Source organism: Ctenopharyngodon idella, chromosome 10 (genome assembly GCF_019924925.1).
Source record: "Ctenopharyngodon idella isolate HZGC_01 chromosome 10, HZGC01, whole genome shotgun sequence".
Taxonomy (NCBI): Eukaryota; Metazoa; Chordata; class Actinopteri; order Cypriniformes; family Xenocyprididae; genus Ctenopharyngodon; species Ctenopharyngodon idella.
In genome coordinates, this window is record NC_067229.1 from 38,816,333 (window position 1) to 38,838,181 (window position 21,849).

Below are 21,849 nucleotides of genomic sequence, written 5' to 3' on the forward strand. Positions count from 1 at the left end.
AACTGGAAGGTCTTCAGGCAACCTGTCAAAATAAAAGTTCAGTTTAACTAGAAGTAATTTTGACAGAAATATATTATTGTTGTACAGTAGAATTTAGCTATGTCTCAATGTAATAATAATATATGGATTTAATTTATATGGTGAAGAATATGCAGTGTTATTTTACATTTGTTTACTATAGTTCTGTACCTGAAAACCTACCTAAAAGCACTGTTTATTTCATATGTATCTTTGTTTTGTTGTTTGTTGTATTTATGTTGGGCTGTTGAATGTTAAATGGATCCAATCCATGTTCATTAGAAATTATTCGATGATGCAGCAATAAACTAGCTAGTGTAACTTTTCTGATTTACAACAAATGACAAAAATAAGAGTGCAAGTGACAAATACCCGTACCAGAATCGCCCAATAATCGGCCAAAAATCCTATCCATGCATCCCTAACTGTTACATATAAAACATAAATCAGATCTGTGTTATTTGATTTGTTAAAAGATTATACTCTAAGTAATTCTCTGGTGGTGAATGTTTAAAGATAAATGAATGTTGAAACATGCAGATGCAAATTCTAATATAAAGCCTCAACTGTACTATTTTAGCGGAACATTTCTAAATGTGGTATGCGTTTCCTGCCTCATATGTCCAAACTCCCACAGTTTCCCACAAAACCTGTATTTTCAATTGGCCTCGCAGAGGGTTAAAATAACTGAAGCAGAAGGAAGGGCACCCACAGAACTCAGTGGGTGAAAAACGGATTCCCGCGCTGCCTCTGGTGATATAGCTGCTGCTAATGTGTCACCCAGGCAAATTGCACTGGTTTTGTCCTGCCATTTATATTCTCATAACCCTACTGAATCTTTCCAATGGCTCATTACTGCTCTTTAAAATGAGGCAAAGAGCTACTCCTCAATCCAGTAACAAGAGCTGAAGCTTATTACACAAATGTGTAGTGAATTGAGAGGCCGTCTTATTCTTCTCCCCATGGAGGAGAAAGTTCGTGACTAATCTAAAATAGAGACACATCATTACACTTGAGCAAACCAAAGACGATAATCCCGCTTGTTGTTTGCAGGGCCATCTAATTAAATTGCCACGCTTTTGCCCTGTGATACAGTCTTTATGACATCCTGCTCATCAGGTAATACATGTTGAACGGCTTTACTGAAATGGTGCACCAAATGTGCTTTGATTAGGATGAACATTCAAGAGCTCTGTTCCAAAACCTAGTGAGCTCCCTAACTGCCTACCTAGAGAGCATCCTAAATCAATTCAAGTAGAGTCAACTTCATTTTTATAGTGCTTTAGGGCCTGTTTACACCTGTTCACTTCATGTGTTTTCTCTGATCGGATAGCTATCCGATCGTGAAAAGACAAGATGTAAATGCCCTCTGAAACGCATTCGAGACAAATATAAATCCGATCGCTCAAACCACTTCAGGAGGTGGTCTGGGACGCATTCCAGTCTAAACTGAACAAGTCTAAATACACCTCCCAAAAATGCTAAAAAATAAACATGTGAGAGTGTGTTCTAGGCTATATAACGTTATTATAGCCAGATATGACGGAGCTACTGCAAAGCTCATCGCCACAGATGAGTAGAGTATCTCTTATGCAAGTCAACGCGCAAACTGCCAATAATGAAACTGAAAGTCATAGACGCTTAACACACAATCATCTTAAGTAAAAGTAATGAGACTAAATGATCTTACCAGTGCTGTTGCCCTGCTCTCTACTATTGCAGGCTTTGATTTTGAAATTAGCTGATGATCAATAAAATGCAGCTTATACTTCTTTCGGTGAAGTGAACTCTATTAAATCTGCATATAGCGTGGGAACTGAAGATTGGCTTTATGTGTTTTGCGGAGACATATTTATGTGGCCAAGTGTAAATGGAATCGTTTTGATAGCTATATGATCAGTAAAAACGCATGAAGTGACCAGGTGTAAACAGGCACTTATACAATCTTTTTTTTTTTTTTTTTCACAACAGCTTCTCATTTAACTGGAAAGTAACAGAATCAAAAATGCAAACTTCATCAAATGAAACGAGTTTGTTTCACTCAAATACTACTGAAAGTTCATTGTACTTAATAGAAAAAAAGTTATGTGAACTCAAAATCTGATATTAGTATGCAGAACTTAAACTGACTGAGTAGCAGCAGATTTCTAGTTCCCAGCATGCTTTGCGTCAGACTGTGTAAGGAGAATAATTGTTAAAATTAAGTGTTATTTTGTGTTTTAGCTCAAGATTAATATAAGAAGAGACGAGTTATTGTTTAATGCGCTGTTATTTTTGTATTTAAAGGTGTTTCTGTTATGTTGAAGTTTTGTAGGGTTACCATTATGGTAAAGAGTAGTGCCAGCTGTTAGGTAGAGAATGGGCTGCAAAACTTCAAGGCTGTGTACACTGCATGTTGATTATTGATTCATGCAAGTATATAGTGATAGACATTACATTAGTGCATGTTAGTGTGCTGTTGCTAACTAACACTTAACCATAACAATTATGGGTTTGCTTATTGAATATTTTAATAAAATGTTAATAAATAACAAGTTCTACTAACATAATTTTTGAGCAGCTTAAAAAATTAGTTGGTTTACTTATGTTTTGAGATAATTGGTGTCCACAAAAGTTTTTAGTATTCAGAGCTTGTCGGGTTTTACAGTGCGTGTAAAATTAATTCATTTTGAAACCAGTTCAATTCAGCAATAAGAAGCTCTACTGAAGACACCAATGTTGTTAATTGAAATATAACCTCATAAGGGACACAAATAGCGCTAACTAAAACAGCTAACTAGGTTTTGGAATCCAGCTAAGGTGTTCTTCGTGAAGCACCGCATTTGTTTTGTTTTCTGCTCATCCTCAAATAAATGATACTTTTAACTCCAATGCAAATGAAACTTCTGATGATCCTCTTTGCCTCCCACGAAGACCTCCAGCTAATGGAACATATGGAGTGTGATCATCACCTTTGATGCACTACCAGCGCTGAGCAGAATTCATCCTTCCCCTTTTCCCACTTGAGTCGCACTTTCCTTCTTATCCTCACCATTTCTTCGCTTGCTAACAGTCTTGGACTCCCTGCATGGCCTGCATATGTCTCTGCTTACCTGCACTGTGTCATCTCATCCTCTACCTTTGGTTTGCACACTGAGGAAGGTGGACAGTTTTAATCTTTTTGTTTTAAAATCTGCTTTGGAAATACCTGTATTAAATGCAACTAATAAAATGCAACTAACCATATAATTGCCCATAATTAGAATAATAAACAGACTTATCAACTTTTAAAAGGGCACTTTTAACTTTTATTGTTGCCGTTAAACATTGTATGTCGACTCAAACTTTAATTAATTCTTAACATGGAAAACAAGCCAAATTAAGAAATGCCTACATTCTCAAAAAAATAAATAAATACTGAAAAAAAATCCAAGAAGTACATTAAATATGTTGAAGGATAAACATTGTATGTATATGGTACAATTTTTTTTTAATAGGTTGTGTGACTTATTGTCTGCAGAGAGTAATATTATCATTTTTATATTAAATTATATAATATTATATTTTTATGATGATAAAAATACCATAAATAAATTCCCATGTTTAATTTTAAGCACATTTTTGTTTTATTCTGTATATGAAAAAATAATAGCCTATTAATAAAAAAAATATATATATATCTGTGTAGGGCTGCCATTTGATGCCCAATCGATACTGAAGCAAAACCAGATAAGAACTAACCAATTAATACCATGTTCTGTTTATCAAATATCAAGCTTCAAGCAGATGGAGAAACATCTTGAAAACTGAGATTGACAGGTGAAAAATATGTGCAAAAAATGTATGATGAATCTTTGCAAGAATCTGAAAATAACAACACTTCTCTCAAGGTTTAGATGAGAATTTGTAGAGAGGATTCATAATTTCATCTGGCATCAAAGCATCACTCAAGTGTGTTTGCTCAAGTCTGTGCTTTCGTGTTTGTCTGAACAAATCCTCTGTGCAAAGACGTCTTGGGAGTCGTCTCAATGTTTCTTTGTTTTTGTACTCACAATTGTTTTCTTTGTTATTCTGGGAAAAAAACCAAAGAGGTTTTGTTGGTATAACAACAAGGACAATGGTGCTCCATTTAACATCATCAACATCGCCACGACCTTGCTTGCTCTAAAACGTTTCGCTTTCAAGAATCAGGAGATGGCCTTTACGTCATATTCTGCATATAGGCCACCCACATAACACTGCTCTATGAAACACAAATGATATGCAACAATGAAATCATTCGTTTTGGGTTGTACAATACAATTATTAATATCTGGGATCTAAAACAAAGCATATACAGTTTTTAATGATAATTAGAGGACATTGGTGAAGAAGTGATAGACCAAAAACTGGAGATATTGTTCAATGAGAATGCAGGGCCAAATTGGCTGCGAGTGAGTTCATTTCAACAGACCCATTCTAGCCAGCTTCTACACACCACCTGTGTATATCTGTCCTTTTGATGCTAGCTGAGAGAGACAAAACAGGAATTTTGTGAGCTCATCCATTACAGATCTCACTACCCTGTGACCTTGAAACAAGCTAATGTGCTGTACCTACCACAAATATGCAAATCATGGACTCATCTCATATTAGTCTGCTTACCTTCCCTTACCTTAGACTTTTTATTAATTTAAAGAACACTTCAGTTCAGTGCAGGGTAGAGTTACCTGAAATAAAATTACACTGAGCCGTATTTCTCGGTTCATAAACTAAAAATGTTGTATTTATCTTTTTGAATTTTTGTGCACTGTGCTTCAGTAAACACACGCCTGAGAGACAAAAACAGACTGATTTATTATATCACAACAAAAGATGTCGAAACTGAAGCTGGATATCATATTTAGTCATATGCGATCGCTTTTCACCAAAAACAATGCTGATGGATATTTTGTCTCTGCTGAGTCACAAATGTAGCAATAACTAAAATAGTGATTGCTTTTCATTTCAACAAACCTACATGCTGTCAAAAGGATTTTTCTCTTCAAAAGAGGAACTTTAAAATGAGTCTAGTCAACATCTACAAACAAGTTAGATAGTTTGCTGCCAGCTTACCCCACTAGACTTAAAGGTATAGTTCAACCAGAAATGAAAATTCTGTCATCATTTACTCACCCTCAAGTTGTTCCAAACCTGTATAAATTTCTTTGTTCTGTTGAACACAAAAGAAGATATTTTAAACAATGTTGTTAACCAGATAATTGACGGTATTTTTTGGAATGCGAAGGAAGGCAATGGCTACCGTTAACTACGAAAGCTTGTTTCCGCCACTGAATAAAAAATAAAAAGGTAATTGTGACTTTTTATCTCAGAATTGTAAATTTTTTTCTCACAACTGCGAGTTTGCATCTAGCAGTTTTGACTTCTGTTCTCGAAATTGTGATATAAACTCGCAATTACGATATCGTGAGTTTATAACATGCAATTGTGATTTTATATGACAGTTCTGACTTTATAAGTCGCAATTGCAAGTTTATATTACGTAATTCTGAGGAAAAAAAGTCAAATTTGTGAGATAAAATGTCTTTTAATTATCTTTTTTTAATTTTTATTCAGTGGCGAAAACAAGCTTCCATACCCACGTAGAAGGCGACGTTCTCAGGACCTTGCGCAACGTTCCCTAAAAGTTCTCTAAAGGTGACGAAAATTCCGAACATTTACAGAACATTCGGGACGTTCCTTTTACGTCCTCTTTTGGTAATGAAAGTGCTGCAGTTCAAGGTTCCTTATATAACGTTCCATTTTGGTTATTTTATGGTCAAAAAAGAATGTTACAAAGAGGACATTTTGGGACATTAACAGAACGTTCCCACACGGTCCTCTGTTGGTCATTTAATAATGTTCCCAATATGAGTTTAGGGGGACGTTCTATTTTGGTTATTTTATGGTTGCACGAGAACATTACAAAGAGAACATTTGGGAAGTAAACAGAACGTCCTATAGTAATAGTCCCCTAAACATTCCCAGAACATCCTGAATGTTCCCTGAAAGTACACCAAATAATGTCCCCCAACCCTTAAAAGAACTCCACATCGTGACCGTCTCTGAACGTTCTGGGAACGTTACTTGGTGACAGGTTACCCCGCTAGAAATTTTACGTTCCCAGAACATTCTCAGAACATCCCCACTGGTGTTAAGGATGTTGTCTAGTAACACTCCCAGTACGTTCAGAGACGGTCACGATGTGGAATTCTTTTAAGGTTTGGGGGACATTATTTGGTGGACCTTCAGGGAACATTCAGGACGTTCTGGGAATGTTTAGGGGACTATTACTATAGGACGTTCTGTTAACTTCCCAAATGTCCTCTTTGTAACATTCTCGCACGACCATAATTAACCAAATTGGGATATCCCCCTAAAGTCATATAAGGAACCTTAAACTGCAGCACTTTCACTACCAAAAGAGGACGTTTTAGGAACGTCCCTAATGTTCTGTAAAGATTCAGAATTTTCGTCACCTTTAGAGAACTTTTAGGCAACGTTGCGCAAGGTCATGAGAATGTCACCTTCTACATGGGTGTTTTATAGAAAATAATAAAGTTTGAAGTCACCGTTATGGAGGTGAGCGTTTGCTTTAGATGGGCTCTTGATTCTTGTCGTTTTATTATTAGATTTTTTTTGGTTGTTTTAGCTGTGTTTCCAAAACACACTTGTTACAGCAAAAATTGCAAGAGAAATTCTGATCAGATGAGTTTGGTTATTTAATGATGGTGATTCAATCATCATGGAGTGTTCTGATTCATTGATCCTCTCCAGAGACTAAACTGAGTGTGTTTACTGTTAGTTTTGCATTAATTAATGGTTAGTTGTTGTTTTTTTTATGAGTTTTATTTTTTATTTTGTTTTTTTAATTCATTATACAGACAGAGTTTTGAGCGGTGTCTTTTAGACTCACACAGACATCATGAATCAACGTATGAACCTCAACAATGGTGACAATAAACAAAAATCTTTTTTGTGACTTTAGTAGCTTGTCTGATTATCTGAAAATTTTGTCACCACTGTTGAGGTTCATACGCGGAATCTTGATGTCTGTGTGAGTCTACATGATCCTGTCTGAATAATTTCTGCACAATGATAAAAACTATCAAAATGTCAAAGCAGGACTAAAACAAGATGAAAAGAACACAGTATTCAAAGATCAGTGAATGAGGCCACAGTAAGATGATGAAATCATCAACAATAAGCAATCAAATCCATTTGTTCAGGTTTTTTTTTTTTTTTTTTGTAACAAATGTGTTTTAGAAACCCACAAATACAACAATTGGAGAAAAATTAAAGATAAAACATCAAGGGTCAGGAGCCCAACTAAAACAAGCGCTTACCTCTGTAACGGTGACATTTATAAATTTGAATAAAACATCAACACCTCATTAATAAGTTATGAATGAATGAAATAAAGTCAGAGTGGTTTGTAATAAGTGAAGATGCTGAGATCTAGAGAGATCTGTTAGTGTTTAATGTTCTGTTTCTGTTATCTGAGTTTTGTGAGGTTGTGCTGAAGTGTAGAGCCTGTGCTTCAGTCAGTGATGAGCCAGAAACACTGATGTTTTCCTGCATATTGCTTAATATAAAGGCAGTAACTGTGTAGTTGCTAATGCAGTGATACAGTTACATTATTTTATGTATGTGCTCTTGTCAGCTAATGACTTACTGCAAGAGATTTGTATTTCTCTTGCATTTTAAAGAAAAGGTTTTGTAGTAATAATAATAATCCAGGAAATACCTGTAAAGATTTTTTGTTTTTTTTACAACATTTAAGAAAAATTAGTTTTTGTTTGAACTTTTGTTAGTCAATTTAGTTCTAATTTTCAATTCAATTTTTTGACAACGGCAGCAGGGGCATTCTGAGAACATTTCCAAATAAAACATGGTTCCCTGAAGGTCTGCCAAATAACGTCCCCCAAACCTTAAAAGAACTTTGTGACCGTGAACATCATGACCGTCTCTGAACGTACTGGGAACGTTACTAGGCAACGTCCTTAATACCAGTGGGGACGTTCTGAAAATGTTCTGGGAATGTAAAATTTCTAGCGGGGTAGTTAACTGTTTGATTACCAACATTCTTCAAAATATCTTCTTTTGTGTTCAACAGAAAAAAGAAACTCATATGGGTTTTGAACAACTTGAGGGTGAGTAAATGATGACAAAATTTTCATTTTTGGGTAAACTGTCCCTTTAACTAGCATAACCAACAAGATTTGCATGTTTTTGCACCAGCATTAACAACAATAAACCAGTAGTCTAAGCAGTTTTTTCCCAGCAGCAATGTTCCTCTAAACGGAAGTAAATAAAATAAGCACATTTTTTCCTCCCTAGACTATAATGACCTTCATTTGTCTTCTGCATGTAGTGGTTTTATAAGAATAATGCTTTGTGTACCTCAGAGAAGGAGCTCAGAGGAAAACCTCAGGTCTCGAATTGCACTGGACACTAACGCGTCGCATGTCTCCTCTCACGTTGCATCTGATCGATGCATCCAATCGATACCGTGGAAGACGATGAGGCCATTTACAGAGACACATACCTCCAGCTGCAGTCATCAACCACATAAATAGATGTAGCGCTGATACACTACAGGACGGCAAATGTAAAATCAAATGGAACGCTGTCCCGTTCGTGAAATGCTAATGAGTGACCTAAAACCGGAACGAGAGCAAGCGTGAAATATGTTAGGACACTTAAAAACAAGCACGCAGATGTCAAGCGAGATATGTGAGAACGCTACCATAGGCGCTCTTTGAATTTTTAGCAGAGACAAAGCAATAACAAGCTTTGGAGGCTCAGGGTTTAAGAGAAATAGAGCCACACTTGATGACAGAAATAGACAGGGCGCTACAGTTTGTGTAGGCAGACTTTAGCTGAGCACGGCAAGATTTAACAAAGCTGAGACAAAGCATTACAGTAAAGGCACACCGAGGCCCCATCTGTTCAGAAAGCTCTCAGAGCCATTCTCAGGAACACTAGGCTGAAATTGTAGACCACTCAGCATGCAACTATAGGGTGTAAGGCAAAAAGGAGCGCTGCAAACAATTCAATATCTTAAGTGCACTTTTGAGTGCCACAACACCGACTCCAGCATGTTTATGTTGTGCCATAGATGCAGAGTGTTGAACTGCACAATAAAACAAGGAAGGCGAATGATTGATTCATTAAAACTGGGCTGAAGACTTTATAATTAATTGAATTGCAGGTTAAGCGGGAGCTGAAAAGATGAGTCAAACTTTAATTTACGCTTTGTGTTTCTAATCAGAAAAAAATAAGCACCTTACCTTGGTCTATTTGTTCAGTTATTTAAGCCTGCAGTAATTAGTGTCAGAGCAAAGTACTAAAGGTTAATGAGCATTTGATAAGGCACCATTTTATTAACCAAAACACGTTTTTTTCCCTGAAACGTGGAAAATTTGACACTTTTTCTGACTCTGCAGATGGCCTGGGAAACGTGATAAAAATGCTGTAACTGTTTTTTGCCACATTTCTGAATTGTGTACCCCAAGCCGAGATAGATTTGGCCACGTGCTACGTTAATCATCTTTGACCCACGAATATGAAGGCGATCGACTGCACTGTAAATTACGACAAAGGTCTGAGTATCGACACTTGATTTAGTGAGGAGAAAACAAAGCCTCTGCTCTATTTGTCCGTTGCTCTCTGGGCTGCACGTCTTCAATCAATATCCATCAACGATTTTGAAATTACACCCAGATTAAATCCCAATTTCATCACCGGGAGTCACATCTGCTGAGTTTCATTTAATTACATCAGCCTAGAAAAGGAGAATCAAAGTTGTTTGTCAACCGTTATTTACCCAACTGAAATGTCAACAAAATCCCAAACCAATGCGAAGCTAGTTTTTGACAAGGTTTCCTCATCCACACATCACATGATGTAAAGATTTCACTTTAGAAGACATGAAAAAATCCTCTTAAGATTTACCTTGTACAATGAGGTGCACTTTTGTCGATTCTGGTTTCTTGTTTGTGAGGATAGAACATACGTACGGCCCCTCATCGTATAAGTTCACGTTTAGGATCTTTATACTGTATTCAGTGACTGCTGTGTTTAATAGGACCACCCGGGGGTCCAACGACCATTTTTCATTCCCTGTGAAGAGGATAGTGGTTCGGTTGAGCCATGCCACCCGTGATACTTTGTTGTCCACATTGCACCTGTTGAACGACACACAAACAGAAGAAAAAAACAAGGTTATTTGCTATATGTTGCATTAAAAAAATAAGATCCTCAATGATGCAGAGGGCTACACGACATCACCATGCAATTTAAAGGGTTAGTTCACCCAAAAATGAAAATTCAGTCATTAATTACTCACACTCATGTCGTTCCACACCCTTAAGACCTTTGTTCGTCTTTGGGAACACAAATTAAGATGTTTTTGATGAAACCCAATGGCTCCATGAGGCCTGCATTGCTAACAAAACAATTAACACATTCAATGCCCAGAAAGCTATTTCGTAGCTAATTTAAAACAGTTCATGTGACTACAGTGGTTCAACCTTAATTTTATGAAGCGACAGCATGTCCAATTATCACCTAGTGCACTTTCTTTAACGTCTTTTTTAACAGTAGGAAAAGGTCAACCTAACTTCTACTTGAAGAAAAAGCCAAGAAAACAATCATTTATATTCTAGACACAATACTGGAGTTCTAACCCAGAGCCCAACCTTCAATTCAACAGACTTTACCAGAGAAATATCATGCCCCTAATATCACTTCCACTTCCTTCCTTGGAATGCAAAAGAAAGAAAGAAAAAAAAACATGTGACAAGGCAACAGAGCAACAGGTAATATAAACAGATATCTGTCCTTTTTCCTCTCCTTTTCTATTACAGATCTTGACAACCAGTTGGAAAATGACAATAGCTTTTCATCTTATCCATTTCAAATAGCCGTGATGAAAAATTAGAGCAATTCTGGGCAATAGCCACCTTTCAGTTCAGAAGAATCTGGATATTACATTTGTCTCCTTCACAGGAAAGGACATTTCTTAAAACTGCAGAAAAAGACCTAGAGGCGTTCGCTATACTTATCTTTCTTACCCTTTTCTAAACTTTTGAGTGACAGCTCTAAAGGTTAGGACTAATTGAAAGTCAGAGCTACATATTAAAAACTGAGGCCATAATTGCATGCACAGAAATGTACTTTCTCAAAAGAAACATACTGTTTCACGGTTTTATTTGTCATTTGCTATCTGGCATTTGGTTTATTTGTCAATAGTTATTTGATAAAACAATGGCACAGGATGTGCTGTGTTGACATGGTTTTCATCAATGACACTCAACAGGGTGCATTGAGAATTTACAAAATGGCATTGCCAAACCATTCACGTCAGCATGCCAAAACACTGCAGTAATTCATATTAGTCTTTAAGAGGGCTTCACGCTCAAGGTCAAAATCAGTAAATGGATTATCAGACCCTTTACTGGTGAATTTCCCGGCTCTGAAAATTAGTCAACAAGAGAGCGCTCTTTTGGCAAATCTGGAGGGCAACAATTGCAAGTGTGAAGTGAATGCTTTCTCAGGATATTCTTCAAAGGGAAAAGCTCATTCAGACTCTGTTAATCTATGCAGAGTGCTGGAGCGCAAGAGAGCTTGCAGAGGATTTGAACCATAGAAAACCACAAGATTAAGCTCCGGTCTATAATCATGCATGCTCTGCAGTTTTTGCTTGGGAATCACTGTGCACATTCGAACAATAGAATGGATTTTTTTTTTTTTTTTTTTTTTAAGTTTTGGTCTATAAATAACCCCATAGTCACTCTATGCTTGGCCTTAACACCTTAAAAGTGTTGCAAAACCTACTGTTCATATTTTAACGCCTTGGTGCTGTGGGCCTAATTTCCCTTAACTTAATGCTTGCTGTTCGCTCCATACCAAAAAATCCTTATAACTACCAGAAAAACGTCCCGCAGATGTTATTACACACATTAATTCTGTATGCAGCACCCTCCATCTTCCAAGCCGCACTGTTCATCATGTCCCAATATGTGTCTAGTTGATAAGTGTATGGATTTATACCCTTATTCTGGCTGAAAGTGACAAACTGAGCCTGAAACACCAATATAATGACATTAGCATGATGGGGAAAACATGGAGGCTGCGCCAAAAGTTAATTTTCTGTTCAAAAGTTACATTTTAAGTGGCTTATTGGTGAAAGCCTTGCACTGTGAATAGGAAGGTCATGGTTCCAATCCCACCGTGGGCACCTTCTCTGGCCGTTCTGAGCAGGACGCTTAACACCTCATCTGCTCCAGGGGTGCTGTGGGACAGATGATTGCGTGCTCTGAATTTCTGCGTCTGCCTGTGACAGATTAGATTAGCAATATGCAAGATAATGAGTCTGAGTGGCTGGTTGAACGGGTGCAAAGTCCTACAAAATAAGGCAAAAAAAGTCACAGTGAATTTAATACAAACTTAACTCGAGTTTCGGAGGTGATTATACACTTCTAAAACAATTAAAAATAGATCCAGGACTTAATTAGAATTTTCAAATATACAAATATTTATGTTTATGCGATAGCAGGTCAAACAGAACACCGCAATGTCATCACACAGTATATGCTTTACATCAAACAGCATGCATACATTTATAATGATCCATTTCAAACAGCCGCCGCACACATTTACATATGCATATCAACCAATGGATCCATTATAAATGCAATATGCTAAAAAGACCGCCCTCACTGTGCTTGAATTGACTGGCACTTAAAGTTAAGACTGAGGGAAAAGCATATAGATTTTCCCACTCTGTGCTAAAAAGTAAGAGGTGTTTCTTGGAAGGCAGAGCCTCCATTATCCAGCATTGACAGGGTGAGATCAGGCCTCATTCAGTGAACTAATGACTCTGTCACACCAGTCCCTTGCACTTCAGCCTAATGGACTGTCAGCCACATTGGTGCGAGATCGTTTATATGAAGAAATATCTTCTCAACTCAAGCATGTTCTAAAACACATAGATTGATTACTGATATTTTCTACAACAATCTTATTCAGAGAGGCAAAAGCTATTTTGTCTGAATAAAGCTTATTTTTATTTTATGTATTGAAGGAATGTATTCTTTAAATATATAAAAAAATAAACTGGCATACTTATCATGATGTGTCACATGGATATGATGTAAAATAGAATCTGATTAGTCCAACGTTTCTTGGCTATACAAAAAAAAAAAAAAAAAAAAAAAAAACAGGAACATAGTATATAAGTATATAAATTCTACAAATAAATAATTGTATATGATCCACTACATGTAACATTAAACAACTATTCCATGTGAGTGTACATGATTATAAACATATTTTTCTGTGTATAATTTTAATGAGGAAAAAATACTGAGTGTACCTTTAAGGTTTTCTGAACACTGTTTAAAATCATCTGACAGACACTTAATTACCAGATTTACATACATTCTAAATCTTAAACATTGTAAAAACATCTGTTAAATGTCATTCTGACATCCATTAATATTGCAGATGAATACTCTAAACACTAAGCTACATATTCCAGTTGAATATTCACAGCACAGCACCTTGCTTAAATAAAAAAAGGAAGAAAAGAAAAAGTCTAATCTAGTATGCTGGACTTAGTTTGAATTTCCAGCCTGGTCAGACTGGTATGTTTTGCTGGTTTTAGAGAGGAAAACCAGTTAAATGACTAGCTAAACCAGCTGAGCACCAACTTGGGTAGACTGGGAAATCATCTAGGCCAACTTACAACTAAAACCAGTTGGGGTTTTTTTTTTTTTTTTTGAAAAAGGATGAAGTCTATTCTAATAAATTCTAGATCTATTATTGAAGATTTAACACTCCTAACTCTCTTACTAAATCAATAAAAATTGATGGCCAAAATATGGGTTAAACCTGTGACAAATATAGGGCACAGCAATTTTTATTGTTTTGGCGATGAGAACAAGAGGCCATTTCATAAAATGACACCTGCCATATTTTTCATATCGCTGTTGTGCCTTTTTAAGATATGAGTAGGTCAGTGAGAGTCTGTACCGTGGGGATTCGGTGCTTGCAGATCATTGTCGGCAGACAGCCATGTGGTCTCAGGGTGAGATTAATGACAGGCAGGCTTTATGTGATGGGAGACTGATGAAGGCCATTACACCAGGGGCAATGAATGGTGGCCACTCTGTTTGGGCTTTTAGATAGAGGGGAAACGGGAATGATTTCCCCAACCAGACACAGACAGCAGTGTCGAGAGTTACATATTGGGATTATAAGAATGTGGGATATATAAAAAGTCACAAATATTGTCACACAGAAAACCCTGACTTCTTAATTAGGTGTTTAGAAAAGAAAAAAAAAAAAAGTAATTTAAGGTGAGAAACCACAGGCAAAAACACAGTCAATTTTGAGCTTTTCGGCTTTTCATAAAGTGAAATGTTTTTTTTTATTTTTTTTTATTTTTTTTCAGAATAGTGGAAAGAATACATCCTAAATACACTTTTAAGTGTATCTTTTATAGCACTGTATGTATTTGCATCTGTAGATTTCAATTACAAACTACATACAGTTTTTTTTCTGCCACACTGATCCAGAAATCTCCACTTCAGTAGCACCAATACAACTTTACAGTTTTATTCCTGTCTATATTCTGAAGGTTTTTACTGAGGGGTTTGTTCATATATAATTTGCCTGACTTTATGCAACATTTTATTCCTAAACAAAATGGTGAAACATTACAAAGAAAAATCCATTCTGTATTAACCTTTGACTCTAATATGTCAAAAAAAAAAAAAAAAAAAATGAAACAAGAATTTTGAACCTGACTTCATACAATGTTCAGTTTTTTGTTCTATAAATTTATGCAAATTAATGCATATTTAATTAGATAACACCTTGTTTGTATATTTAAACATAACATTTCAGAAAACAAAAATTGTTTGCAATTCTTAATGTAATCAATCAGCTGGGGAAATATTGTGATATCTATTAGTTATTGTTTTTACCCTATTCACTTGGGCTGTCTTGCTTCAAATACAGTCAAACCAAAATTTATTCAGACACCTTGAACATTTCATTCATAAAAAAAAATGGTAATAAAATATGACAAGATCTTAGAGTTAAACTGTCAGAGAAAATTAATCTTAATTATGTCAGATAACACTTAAGCAAAACATGGTCAGGTCAAAGTGTAATTTTTGGTTCCAAATTTTTATCAATTTTACTGGTTGTCCACTGTATGAAGAATTTTTGGATATAATATGTCACATTTTACTTTATTTTACCATCCTCACTTACATAAATGAACTATAGTATCCTGCACCCACTAGTAAAAATATATCAAAAACATAAAAAATGTCTGAATAATTTTTGGTTTGACTGTATAATACCAAAAAAATTTTACATTGTTATATATTTCAACTAAATGCTGTTCTTTCACAGTTTCCACAAAAATATTAAACAGCAAAAACATTTTCAACATTCATAATTACAACAAATGTTTCTTGAGCACCAAATCAGCTTGTGGATGAATGGCCTGCAGAAGTATGAAGAGTATGAAGAGAAACTGCCATTTTTGGCCCATCACTCAAGAACATGACAGACAGACAAGCCCGATAAACGCAGCCATTTGCTTTGTCCCACACAGCAGTATCTCCACATCAAAGATGTAAATTCCAAGCAAACCATAAATAAATATATTTGAAATTTTTTATTTTAAAATTATTTTATGACTTGGAGTAGAACTAGAATTGACTTACGTTAGGGAAGGCCATAATAGTATTCTTGCTAACCAAGATGTCATATTTTTACTAAGAATGATTCTTAACATGGTTTCTAACCAGGATGTTCTGTATTCCTGCAGATGCTTCAAAACTTTTCCCATTGCAAAAGCATTTGCTTTTCTGTACCCCATTCAAGTCTCCTGAGTGAGCCGTGGCCCTCGTTTGAATTGAAATAACAGTACAATAGTACGGGGCGCCACTTGTGATTGCCACTTTTGTCACTGCTTTCAAGGTGGATGCACTAACATTCTATTTGTGTCAGTCCTCAGAGGAGCCGTCTGAAGGCCTCAGCCCACCTCTATAGCTAACTAGTCATGTGGATGAATGGCCTGCAGAAGTATGAAGAGAAACTGCCATTTTTGGCCCATCACTCAAGAACACGAGAGACAGACAAGCCCGATAAACGCAGCCGTTTGCTTTGTCCCACACAGCAGTATCTCCACATCAAATACCAGAAGCTTCACCAGACACAGTGCTGGAAAATGTGGCAGTGGGAATAAAAATAATATACAATTAAAAACACATTGACATAATTTATCTACATATTTACAATTTATTAAATTTAACAAATGTACCTTTTATCACGTCATTCATTTCTTGGGAATCAAACCCATGACATTGATATTGCTAGTGCCATTCTTTACCAATTGAGCTACAGAAAAGCACTTCAATTTCACCATCAGTCTGAAATATATATATACAGTACATGTATGTGTATATATTATTTTATTTAATAAATTATATTTTATATAAATCAGTAAAATAAGTAGTATTTTTTACTTTCAACAGTTTTTGATTTCAAGTCTAACCTCAAGATTAAAGCTGATTGATCTGTGGTTGCGATACGTATACAACCTCAAGCAACACTGCATCCAGTGTAGACACGTGTAGGATTATGTATGAGACAGACAGTCATTTTGGTACAAATGTTCTTGATAAACCTTGAAGGACATACTGCTAAGCGGGAGCACTGTCTCTATATTGTGCACTGAATGCCACATTACAACAGAACAGAGAGCAAATGTACCATAAAAGGATAAAACTGTAGAAAGACATGAAGGAGAGAAAACTAGGAGATGTTGAATATGCCTTGGAGGAAGGTCAAGTCAGTGAAAATGCACCAACTGAACAACATCTCTTAAACAAGGCATATACCAGACAAAATCCATCAGTAAGAAGGGCTACGAAAGGATGCAGTTGGTCAGAGAACCATACTTTATTATTGTTCAAGAAAAAACAAAACGTTTATATCGAAAACTGAAATGTAAAACTAAACTTTTTTTTTTTTGTTGAGAAAATTCACCTTGATTTTTTTTTTCTTTTTCTTTTTAGAAATAGCCAACAGCACTTTCACACACTTGCAAATCTTTTATACATACAAAAATATCAGCATGAGGTGCTGCAGGTCACCACCACCAGAAAAGAGTTGGCAAGGTCTCATTTAAAGATGAAAAGAAGAAATTCCCCCTCCGGAAACATCAGGCAGCTGGACTCAAAACAAAGGATTCTGGTCTTAGAACCTGAGGGTGTTCAGCCATCACTTCCTACAAGCTCTGCAGTATGCAGTAAAACAGAGCTGCATGGAATGACAATCCACAGAATTTCCCCAGAGACAGATATCCAGGATGATCCTCTCTTTATCTGGACTCTTGTCTGTAGACACCTATTTATAGTTCCCGTGGTAATAGTTGGATGGGAGGTTTAATCGTTGAGTGCTCATTTTCAGCCTCCATGATGTTTTACAATATTTAATCCAAACCACACAACATGGTCATAGACTTTAAGACATTATAAATGGTTTTAATAAAATTTCTGGTCTATTCTAGCTCAGAATTTCATTTTCTATGTTTGTTACTGTCTTACGGTCTAGTGCACATGACCTCAGAGAGGCAGGGTTGAACTTTTTTCTCCAAACATAGTGCACTTTTGGTTGGAGTTTACATCTACTGTTTGAAGGTTGTGCTCTGAAAAACACACAAGCTGAATGGTTAATTTGTCTTAAAAATATGATTCGACAGAATCTCATAAAGATGCTGTGCAAATACCCAAGGCTGCTCACTTTTATGGTACAAATGTAACTGGGGAAAGATTGAAAGCGATTGAAGTGTTTAATGGTGAAAACATACTATTTTGTAAAGATGTTTTTTTAAAGACAGATAGAGAGACAGACAGACAGATAGATAGATAGATAGATAGATAGATAGATAGATAGATAGATAGATAGATAGATAGATAGATAGATAGATAGATAGATAGGTGTTGTTTTCTTCTTTCCTTCTAGTGTGATTTCTCTGTCATTGTGTACTTGAGAAATTTGCATCTTTCCCAACCATTTCTCGCGGGCACTGTGCATTTCTCGGTCTCCAATTGACAGCTCAAAATGTCTTCCAGATACGCATGACTGGGGCAGAATGACTGCCGGCAACGCCAATGAATAGAAACAAGTCCCCACAGCGTGAGAGTGAGAATGTAGATAACTGATAAAGCCAAGATACACCTACTGCCTATCATCAGCCTGATTCAATTCTGCTTTATCTAGCTGCAATGATACGATTCTGATACCTGATAATGCAGCACTCTGGGCTTAACATTTTTTAGAAAAGATAAAGTGAAAGGAAAGAACATGGAGAGAGAAAATGCAAGAATTAAAGAGAAAAAAAGTCAGCTGTGTGGAATGGGAGTTCATATGAGGTAAATTATTCTTATACTACGGCAAAGCAAATATGCTTACTATTTGCACGACTAACATTTGCACTAGGTGCATAAGTGAATTTAACTCTGATGTGAGAAAGTAGGATTGACAGAAATGCTAAATGTTTTACAAGCTCTATTGAAATCCTGTGAGAAACTTGCAGCAAGTCAATATTACTCTAGCAAAAAACAACATGCATGCTTTTCCTTTTTGTTTCAGTACAGTACAGAGACTGATTCTCTCTGCTTAAATCTAGACCAAGCTGGGTAAATGGCACATCAACAAAATATCATCTTTTATCTAAATGCAAAATCTCAGAGTGTTATTGCCTCCACAACATAATCATTAGCTCCAAATGCATGAAACACATAAGGAATCGTGGGAGGTTATTAGGCCAATCAAAAGCCAAAGCATGTGCTGCTAATAGAATCTGTACAGGTGGTCCAGAAAATTTCGAAGTCAGAAAATTTCTGATTGGTTGAGAGCAGCGTGGCGTGTCTGGCGGGCTCAGGATCTAGGCCGTCGGGAGGCCTGATTAATCTTCATTTTCCTGCTCTGTCATTTTTAACTGTGATTCACCAATCAGCCACTGCAACAAAGACATTTTGTGCTAAGAAACACTTGGAAATAATTACCAGACTTTGCAAAGTAGAAAAAAATAGTGTGAAAACTAGCACAGAGTATGTGCATGAAGATCTGCTGATACAGACCTATAGGGTTTGGATAAGACAGTGCAATGTTGTTTGGGGTGGATTCATCTCTAGCATTTTAATGTTTGATATTATGCAATATATACAGGTGCTGGTCATATAATTAGAATATCATCAAAAAGTTCATTTTTTTATTATAAATTATTTTTAAAAATGAAACTTTCATATATTCTAGATTCCCTACATGTAAAGTAAAACATTTCAAAAGTTTTTTTTTTTAAATTTTGATGATTAGAGCGTACAGCTCATGAAAGTCCAAAATCCAGTATTTCAAAATATTAGAATATTTCCTAAGATCAATCAAAAAATGGATTTGCAAAACAGAAAAGTTCAAGTTCTTTAAAGTATGTTCTTTTGTGCACTCAATACTTGATCGGCAGGACATATTACAGCAAATGACTTGCTCCTAGCACAAATTACTGCATCAGTGAAGTGTGGCATGGAAGTGATCAGCCTGTGGCACTGCTGAGGCACTATTGAGCCTTCAGATCATCTGTATATTGTTGGATCGACTGTTTCTCATCTTTCTCTTGAAAATATCCCATAGATTCAGGTCAGGCATATTGGCTGGCCAATAAAGCACAGTAATATCATGGTCAGCAAACCACTTGGAAGTGGTTTTTGCACTGTGGGCAGGTGCTAAAGTCCTGCTGGAAAAGGAAATCAGTATCTCCATAAAGCTTGTCAGCAGATGGAAGCATAAAGTGCTTCAAAATCTCCTGGAAGATGGCTGCATTGACTTTGCACTTGATAAAACACAATGGACCAACACCAGCAGACGTCACGGCCCCCCCAAATCATTATTGACTTCAGAAACTTCACACTAGACTTCAAGCAGCTTGGATTCTGTGCCTCTCCAGTCTTCCTTCAGACTCTGGGACCATGATTTCAACATGAAATGCAAAATTTTCTTTTATCTGAAAAGAGGACTTTCGGCCACTGTTCACTGTCCAGTTCTTTTTCTCCTTAGCCCAGGTAAGATGCTTCTGATGTTGTCTCTGGTTCAGAAGTGGCTTGGTAGTCCTTTTCCTGAAGATGTCTGAGTGTGGTGACTCTTGATGCGCTGACTCCGGCTTCATTCTACTCATTGTGAAGCTCTCCCAAGTGTTTGAATCGGCTTTACTTGACAGTATTCTCAAGCTTGCGGTCATCCCTGTTGCTTGTGCACCTTTGCCTACCCAATTTCTTCCTTCCAGTCAACTTTGCATTTAATATGCTTTGATACATCACTCTGTAAACAGCCACCCCATTCAGTAATGACCTTCTGTGACTTACTCTCTTTGTGGAGGGTGTCAATGATTGTCTCCTGGACCATTGCCAAGTCAGCAGTCTTCCCCATTAGTGTGGTTTCAAAGAACAAAAGATACCCGGAATTTATACTGTAGGGATGGTCATTTAATGAAACTCAAATGTAAATATTCTAATATTTTGAGATACTGGATTTTGGACTTTCATTAGCTGTACGCTCTAATCAACAAATTAAAAAAAAAAAACCTTTTGAAATGTTTTACTTTACATGTAGGGAATCTAGAATATATGAAAGTTTCATTTTTTAAAATAATTTACAATAAAAAAATGAACTTTTTTACAATATTCTAATTATATGACCAGCACCTGTATATATATATATATATATATAATATTTTACATATATTTATAAAACGGTTAGTTCATGTCCTTGATTCTGATTGGTCAATAGTATCACTACACAACACCCTTAGCAACCACTCTTAGCAACGTAAACTGTATGTTCTCAATTGATATTGTTCATTGAAGCTTACTGTATTATGTAGAAGAGTGTTATGAGAAAAAGATCGATTGAGCGAGTTTATTACCTGCATTCAGATTTAGCATTTTCCTTCAGGTCAGTCCTGTGTTCATAATAAAAAAATCTGTTTAAATGTCCGATGTATTATCTTGTCCTTTTAACAGTTAAGGGGTTTTCCCGTGACTGACAGCGCTAGTCAAAGCATTTGTCAGTTGCGTCTTGTTCCGTGTTCACAACAGTTCAGTCTTTTCAATGTAAAAGTCTTCGCTACTGACTGACATACTCATAAAGACAGTCTTTGCCACCATCTAATGGCGTAATAATGTAACTTCTGTTGCTGTTCACGGTCAGGTACTATTTTTTCGGGCGGAAGGCTTTTGTTGAAAGTTTAATTCATGAAAGTTGCATTGATACATATTTTTGGATTTAATATTTGTATTGTGTGGTAACTGTTTTATAAAAGCAATAAGGTTGCTGTGCTGTATTGTGAATAAGTCACGACTCCGCTTCGCGTTGTGCCTAACAACGCCCCTCAGCCGTGACTTATTCACGATACAGCACAGCCTCTCATACCAATATCAATATAACACGAGTAGCCATAGGCACATAGGCCGTAGGCAATCACAGCGTGCTGATATACAGCCATATCGCATGGCTACGAGTGTAATATTGCGTTTATGCAACAATTTGACGGAACGAGTGTGTAAATAAATAAAAACAACAACGGAGTGTCTTTAAAAATCCTCTTTCGCCAATAGCCAATATAATTGACACACTAGTGTGCCGTGACAGGTTGTCAAGTGTGCCGTGTCGTGTGGATAATTACCAAATGACAAAAAAAATAATAATAATAAAATAAAATAAATGCTACACAGTTCAGAATATATTGTC

General features: G+C 36.3%; 1 protein-coding gene across 2 annotated transcripts in view; it reads right to left on the reverse strand.

Moving 5' to 3' along the window:
- The window catches only part of opcml (opioid binding protein/cell adhesion molecule-like), a 153,458-nt gene that overhangs the window by 39,802 nt on the left and 91,807 nt on the right, over positions 1-21,849 (reverse strand). For both annotated transcript variants that reach the window (XM_051910882.1, XM_051910881.1), the window contains one exon: positions 9,973-10,205. In XM_051910882.1, the coding sequence (XP_051766842.1) occupies positions 9,973-10,205 (233 nt within the window). The remainder of the gene's footprint in view (positions 1-9,972; positions 10,206-21,849) is intronic.